The sequence below is a fragment of the Colobus angolensis genome, unplaced genomic scaffold, assembly GCF_000951035.1.
Source record: "Colobus angolensis palliatus isolate OR3802 unplaced genomic scaffold, Cang.pa_1.0 Scaffold11, whole genome shotgun sequence".
Taxonomy (NCBI): Eukaryota; Metazoa; Chordata; class Mammalia; order Primates; family Cercopithecidae; genus Colobus; species Colobus angolensis.
The window spans coordinates 10,700,091-10,708,027 of NW_012112030.1; the positions used below are offsets into that span (position 1 = coordinate 10,700,091).

At 39.4% G+C, this 7,937-nt stretch overlaps 1 protein-coding gene across 2 annotated transcripts; it reads right to left on the bottom strand.

Annotated features, from left to right (window-relative positions):
- Window positions 1-729: 729 nt before the first annotated feature.
- On the bottom strand, window positions 730-4,755 carry MGP (matrix Gla protein). 2 transcript variants are annotated; one of them, XM_011954284.1, is made up of 5 exons: window positions 4,561-4,678; window positions 3,642-3,716; window positions 3,045-3,077; window positions 1,808-1,883; window positions 730-1,117 (listed from the first exon to the last, which is right to left on the bottom strand). In XM_011954284.1, exons 1-5 carry the CDS (start codon window positions 4,619-4,621, stop codon window positions 976-978), a joined length of 387 nt encoding a protein of 128 aa, XP_011809674.1. In that variant the 5' UTR covers window positions 4,622-4,678; the 3' UTR covers window positions 730-975. The 2 variants fall into 2 exon arrangements, with proteins under 2 accessions (XP_011809674.1, XP_011809682.1); XM_011954292.1 differs by lacking the exon at window positions 3,642-3,716 and having other exon boundaries at window positions 4,561-4,755.
- Between the last annotated feature and the right edge of the window lie 3,182 nt (window positions 4,756-7,937).

Here is a 7,937-nt window from a genome sequence, read left to right on the forward strand (position 1 = left end):
TGTGGGGAGATTACCATCTAAGAGACATAGAGGAAACAGTGGCGGCTGTTAACTCAGGGCTACGATTATTGTCATGGGACATTGGGCGCAGTACTCAGAAAGGTCTTGCCTCAGTGTGGGGAAATAATTAACCTTAGATTAAATACTGATTAATTTTATCCACATGATTTAACTGAATCCCAAAGCAAAGCTCAGGAACACATACAGAAATAGAAGAATATCCAGTACACAAAAAGGTAAAATTTACAATGTCTGGCATCAAATAAAATTAAGCAAGAATGCAGAAAAGTAGAAAATTGTGATTCATAAGTAGAATAATCAACCAGTCAAACCAACCCATAACTGACATTATGTTAAAATAGTTACTGTAACAATTTAAATGTATCAAAGACATTTAAAAAGATAAGCAGAGGCATGGAAGATATGAAAACATCCAGATCAAACTTCTGCTGATTAAAACCACAATGTCTGGAATGAAAAATACACTAGATGAAATTAATAGGAGATTAGATATTGCCAAAGAAAAGGTTAATGAACCTGATGACACATTAATAGAAAGTGTCAAAAATAAAACACACAGAGAAAAACATTTTGTAAAAATTGAAATAACATCAGAGAGTTGGATTACTTCAAGTGGTCAAATGTGCATGTCATTGGCCCCTCTAAAGGAGAGGGAAGTGAGGGATGGAAGTATTTCAGTATTTTCCCAAAAGAAACCAGATTTGCAAGTGAAAGTATCACAACAGAAGTTTATTATGGAACAATCACATATGTTGACTCTCCTTTGACCCTCACTGCAGTGCACTTTCATTACTTATCAATGTGGGGGTGGGAAAAAGTGGTGCAGCCAGACAAGAGCATATACAGGAAACAAGCATTGTATATGAGTCTATGTATTTCAGTAATGCTGCTACAAGGGGATACAAAATCAGGTGCCAGACTCCAGAAAAAACGAGATTTTTTCTTCCCCCAATCTCATTTGGCCCCTCGGCGCTCCCTGAAGTAGCGATTATAGGCAGCATTGTATCCATAAACCATGGCATAGCGTTCGCAAAGTCTGTAGTCATCACAGGCTTCCCTGTTGAGCTCGTGGACAGGCTTAGAGCGTTCTCGGATCCTAGAAAGTGGAAAAAGAGGCCAAAATTGAGAAACATAAAGTGGAAAAATAAGAAAATGGAAAAGAAGAAGAAAATATTGGGGAGACTTTCTCTCCATGCCCACCTATATTAAGAGATATTTAAGGAACAGGGAGAGGCCGGGTGTGGTGGCTCAGGCCCGTAATCCTAGCATTTTGGGAGGCTGAGGCGGGCAGATTGCTTGAGGTCAGAAGTTCAAGACCAGCCCGGCCAACATGGTGAAACCCCGTCTTTACTAAAAATACAAAAATAGCTGGACATGGTAGCATGTGCCTGTAATCCCAGCTACCTGGGAGGCTGAGGCACGAGATAGTGCCACTACAATCCAGCCTGGGCAACAGAGTGAGACTCTGTCTCAGAAAAACAAACAAACCAACCAAAAAAAACCAGGGAGGGAAGGCAGAACAGGGGTTTTTTTGGTTTGTTTTTTTAAATGACAATAGAAGTTTTCTTTCTGTCCTCCTTTCTCTCCTCCTTCCCTCTCCTTTCCGGATCTTTCCCCAGATAGTTTTCTAATAATTCAGTTTTTTTCTGTATATTGTTTTTAAGTTTTTGATTTTAAAGTATAATTAGGAATAATGTATATGATGAAAAACCTGTTTCCCACTCCAATTCAGATCTGTGATCTACGCTGGGAAAAATGAGCACTCCTCATGAAGTTTGTTACTGACCTCTCTTGGACTTTAGCTCTCCATCTCTGCTGAGGGGATATGAAGGTATTTGCATTTCTCCTGTTAATGAAGGGATCTTGGAATAGAAAATAAATAAGTGCAGTTTTAGTGACACATAGCTGAAAATATTTCCATGAATATTCCTTGACCCAAATATATTTGTAAGTGCCTTAACTTCTGCAACTCATAAACAGAGATTGGCAAAAATTAAAGGAGGATATAAAGTAGATTTCATTAACTTCCTGATCAAATGAAATCAGTAATCAATCTATGTGTCTTAGAGACTTGTCATATGGACTTTGTTGGTTTTGCCTTTGGACGATCACTTTGTTTTCTTAATTTCCTTATTTCTACTTGGTAGATTTTAAATTCCTTTTAAGGAGAAATTCTCTGTCCTGAGGATTTATGAAGCATAACTCTAGATTGCCGGTAGATGAACAGTTTAAACACTGTAAAAATAATGAATAAATTAAAAACAAGAGTGATGTGCCATTTCCTCATATGTTCAGTCTTTATAAATCCAGCTATTCAATAGCATTCAGCTGGCTGGGTATGGTGGCTCACGCCTGTAATCCCGGCACTTTGGTAGGCTGTGGTGAGTGGATCACTTGAAGTCAGGAGTTCAAGACCAGCCTGGACAACATGGTGAAACCCTGTCTCTACTAAAAATACAAAAATTAGCCAGGCATGGTGTCCTGCACCAGCTACTCGGGAGGCTGAGGCATGATAATTGCCTGAACCTGGGAGGTGGAGCTTGCAGTGAGCCGAGATCACGCCACTGCACTCCAGCCTGGGCGACAGAGTGAGACGCCATCTCAGAAACAAAAAAAAAACAAAAAAGCCAAAAACCCAAAAAAACAAAACAGCACTCAGCTTAACGTGGCGCCTGTGGTCTCCCAGCTGACTTGGCGTCCAACTCTGTGCTTTACCATTTGTCATTACTTCTCGTTTTCCATCTGTGCAGTTGACATGGTGCCAATTTAAAATTTCCAAATGAGATTTTATGGCTTCTGAATATGTTGCCTGTAGCTTAAATCCCATATTGCACTACTTCAAGCTTAAAAAATTGCTCCTTTGGCAATTTTTATAGTCATTAGATTTAAAAATTTACTTCAGTGTTTCAAAAGAGGCCCCCTTTTCCCTCCCTGTTATATATCTTACCATCTTGTTTATTTAAAAATAGGGAGAGTTTCTTTAATGCAAGAGATTTAAATAAAGAATTTAAATATTCACTTACTAAGTTCATAAGATTCCATGCTTTCATGCGATTCTGGAATTAAAAAAAAATTCATTATATCACTGCTTAGCAATGATTCCTTATATCATTATTTATCAGTTTAGACACTGTAATAGTTTAAATATAGGGATGGAAGTAGAGGAAAGAGTGTAAAAATGTGAAGAATATATTTGGCAGTGTGGTTATTACACATTTCAGGAATTTGGGATTTGTGAGGTTTTTCTCTAGCTCTGACCTTGCTGTGGATATCTCTATATTTTAGTTTCTCTGATGTTGAAGGAGGGAGTGGCCATTTTCAGCTAAAATTTCCCAAGGGCTATGACGTCTTCAGACAAGCAAAATAAGACACTTTAAGTGCTGTGCAGAAGTCTCCAGAGAACCTTCTTCTCTGGATTATTCAGAGCCTGTTTGAGTACAGGGTCAAAAAGGATTAAGAAGGATCCAGAAGACAGCCAGGTTTCTCCAGGCAAGAGAACTACAGGGCAGCTGCTCTGCTGGGCTTACTAGGACAGGTTTCTAAGAGGGTTCCGAAAGCCTCTTAAGAACCTGTGTTAAATTGGCAGCCACAGAAACCACTGGCTCCAGCTGACAGCTCACCCTGGGCATGATGCCAGTTCAGAGAGAGAACTGAAATGATATCAAAGCAGAAGTTTTCTTCTTTCTGCCACTCTCCTGAGCACAGCAGGTAAATTTTGGAATAAGAGGCTTCTATTAATATTTGCCAGCAAGTGAATTTTCTTCAAAAGTTAAAAAAGAGGTGAAGAAATCAAATCCTCTGATATAGAAAATTTGTGAATACAAGAGTGAGAAGCATAATCTTTGTTTGTTAATGTGATTTAAATGTAAAAACAGTGAAAATATCCACGTAATTGAAGCAAAAGACTGAAATAAGTAAATAACTTTGCTTCAGATTTCCTTTTATAAGCTTTGAACAAATGCAGGTATATTTAACAACATATAGAAAACAGGCAAAATTTATTTTCTGACAACAGAAGTTATGAAAATGATTATTTTCTAAAATTCTTTTGATGTAAAACTTTATTTTAAAAATTAATCAACTGAACAACATAGTAAGTTCATGATATTGTCCAGTCCCTAGAAAGGGTTGTACTTAATACTTCACATGAAAATTGATTTTCTCAAAGGCAAGTGGTTTAAACAATACCCTTAACCCATTGATACTAAAGTCTAAATAAATATCCTTAAAAACGAGGATGTAGGGCGCTGGGAAATTTGATACCTTCTTTCTGAAATATCTGAGTTTCTAGATATATAGAGACTTACCACTGAACGGGTTTGCCTGTTAAGTTGCACAAGACTCTGGATATTTAGGATATAAAAAAGACTTAATAGAACAGATCAGTTTCCGTGGAGACTGGGAAATGTGAAAGTAATGGTACTTTAAGATTATAACAGAGAAAGGGGGAAGAAGAGGAGGAGGCAGAGGAAAAATAGAAGTAAGCCAAAGTCAGAGACAGAAAAGTAAATACGGAGATATGGGAGAAAAGTTTCTCACCATAACACGAAGTTACCACCGCTAAGGTGGCCAGGATGGCAAGAAGGACCAGGCTCTTCATGATCTCGTCCTGCAGGTCAGTCTCAGGGTCTTGTGTAGCAGCAGTAGGGAGAGAGGCTCCTACAGGATGTTAGTGGAAGGCTGTGAAGTTTTTATAAGAACCAGAGCAGTTGGGAGGGGAAGAACCAGTGGGAGAGGGCTGGAGAAGGTGGGGAAGGGTTGGCACTGAACTAGCACTGGAACTTTTCCCAAACAGTCATTCCTTCCAGATATTATCTACTCTGAGTGGGCAGTTTTCCCTCACTCCTGGACCTGACTGTGCTACAGCAGGATGCTGCTCTGGTGCAGAAGTTGTGGCCATCGTATGCTTGGGGACAGACCTGGACAAAAGCCCACAGAAGGAGTTGCCACGAACACATGATCTACCCTCCTGGCCAGGCCTTTTGGGTTTGGTCCACAGACAGAGCCCTAGTGTTCTGTTTGTTACCCTGGTTGATTGATGAGAGGTTTTGGCGGGGAGAAAGGACTTCACTTTCTTTTCTTTTCTTCTTTTTAACCTTTGCCTCTTTTTCTAGGAGGACTTCACTTTCTATGCTGATTGTAATTTAGACATCTTCCCAGTAGGGCCGAATCCTAGACCAGTCTATCAATCCCAGACTAATCAGGCATTCGACTGGGGATATGCATCTTTGGCATTTTTCCAAGGATTCAGCAGGGTGGAGATAGCCAATGCCCCATGAGTTCTGTTTCCTTAATCAACACCATTGTAACTTGCCCATCCAGTTTTGTGACATTAGTTCAAACCTGTGCCCTAGTCCTCTCTTAGGCAGCGAATCAGTGGTGGAAAGTGTAGCAAGGATAAGAGGGCACTGTTCTCTCATTCCTGAGGGCATTATCTCGATAATTAACTAACTCGATAGACTTTTTAGTGAGTGGCAGATGTGCTAGGTGTTGTGGGGGATGTACAGACAAACAAGACACCTCCCTAAGGAGGTAAGTAATAGCTACTTACTATTCACTTTGCTCTTTCACTGTAATGTATCCTCAAGCATAGGTTTTCACTACACCATCAGGCCCAGAAGTACTAGCTTATTTTCCCACAGGAGGATTTCAGTTTGATGCCGCTGGTTATCTTGTATAGAGAGCTCTTTTTTTTTCTTCCTTTTTTTCCCCTTCTTTTGCAATCACAAAATCTGTCCTACCAGATGTGCCTCTGTTGCTTGGGAACCCAATAGTTTTCTTTGCAGACAACAGACTTGAGTCACAGAGCAGCAGATTGTAGAAGAGCTGCAGCTTCGGGACCTCTGACTCTTGGACTGCAACAGCAATAAGGCTGGGTTGGGGGTGGGGTGGATGTATCTTCCAATACTGATGTATTTCAAGGAGCAGTGACGAACTAGGCGGAGCCTCATGCTTCATTCTTTTTGTCTTATTGGGATGGAGTTTCCCTCCCATCCTCTGTCCTGTGAAGAGCTTTTATAAATATTAATAGAGTCCCAATTAAAAGAAATAGCTTCTTTGAAATCTGAAAGATTGAATTCTGAGGGATCAATAAAATTCAAATTTTCCCTCCAAAACCTAAGAAATAGATTCTCTGTGAGAAAATCTTAAAGAAAATCTCAGAAAGATTTCCACTAATGTGATTGGCAGTTGTTCCACTCTTTAAACCACAACCTACTCTGAGTGTTAGTTTCAGTGTCCGTCTTGCAAGATGAATCACCTGAATCATTACACGATCAATGAATAATTTAAAGTGCGAAAGCCAGTTCACTACATTGCATGATTTTGGGGGAACAAACTAGCCATAGATAAAAGTTTTGCATGTACTTAGCTTAGTAATTAATCCCCAATTAATATAACATCAAACAAGTTGAGTTCCAATGTTTCACCCTTAAAATGAGTAGTCTACTCTCCCCGTCCCCACTCCATCTCCAGAATTAAAAAGAAATCTTCCCATTTTCCTGCTATAAATATGTGCTTTGCAATGTAAATTAGCTCTGTCTTTTCCAGCCAAGTTATAGATGTCTCCTCTATCCCCAAGGTCAAATGGCAACTATAATCTTTCAGTCTCTGACATCACAATTACTAGGTTATTTTTACACTCCCAGAAACTAAACTTGAAAATCCTACACTTCTCATTTCAACTTAAGCTTCACTTTTTGCTCACCTTAAATCACTGCTTCCACTGGATTCCCTAAACTTAAGCATTTCTCTTTATCGTCTTGGTTTTTGTAAGGCTAACTTTCTTTTGGGAGCTGTGTCTCTTCGGTCCTTCATCTGCCTTTCCTGTCCATTGCTCTCCATTTATTTCTGGGTTCTTCTCTGCAAAATCCCATTTATACATGATCTGCAAAAATTATTAACGTGTGAGAATCCAGAGTCCTTCTTTTTCTCTTCTGTAACCTTACTCCCCATTTCAAAGACAACTTTGTGAATGCCAACTCCAGTCATATGTTTTTATGATGAGGACTTGGACTAACTCCTAAAGCAGGGATGGGAGCTTTGCATTAGAAAGGACCAAGATAGACTAATCTGAGAGAAGACAGAAGAAAAGAATGGAGGTAGGAAAAAAAAAAAAAAAAACGGAGAAGGGGAAATGAGAAGAGCCTTACCAATTTGGTTTGCTGGGTGAGTTTTAGGTAGAGACTGAGTGACAGAGAAAAACGGAGGCAGTTGGAGAAGGTGAGACGTATTAAAAGCAAGACATGGGAACAGAGACATAAAAGCTGCTTTGGTTAGGAATAGCATCGTTTGAGATTGCAGAACACTGTCTGAAAATTTTCAGAAAATATTGAAATTTAAACAAATTAATTTTGCCAGCTAGTTTGCATTTTCTTAATTGGGATATCTTGTCAAGACGAGACCACATGAAACTCTAAATTCTAGTTAGATTTTAGATAATTATGAAAGACACTTATATAGACATTTTCCCTTAACAAAAAGAAGTGTTATTCAGAGGAGAGAATATTTTAAGATACTCCCAGAAGTGATAACAGAAATATGAGACAGTGATATGATTGCCAGTTTTTAAAAATGTATAGGAATCTCCTCATGTGAGGTTGGCAACGCGGGAACTGAAGTAAGAGAAGCCATGGAGTAATACAGATCTCCTCTTCCACCTACTTTCAGGCAGAAAAGAGAAGAATGACCATGCCTGTCAGGGCCAGAAGGAGCTTCATGATTTCATAATTCTCCCATCCATCTATCCATCCATCTATCCATCCATCCATCCATCCATCCATCCATCCATCCATCCATCCATCCATCCAGTTATCTATCTAGCCAACAAGTGTACTAAACATCTACTGTGTGTCAACTCTAGGCTGGAAATACAGTAGAGAAAAATACAGATATGGGCCCTGTCCTCATGCATCAAG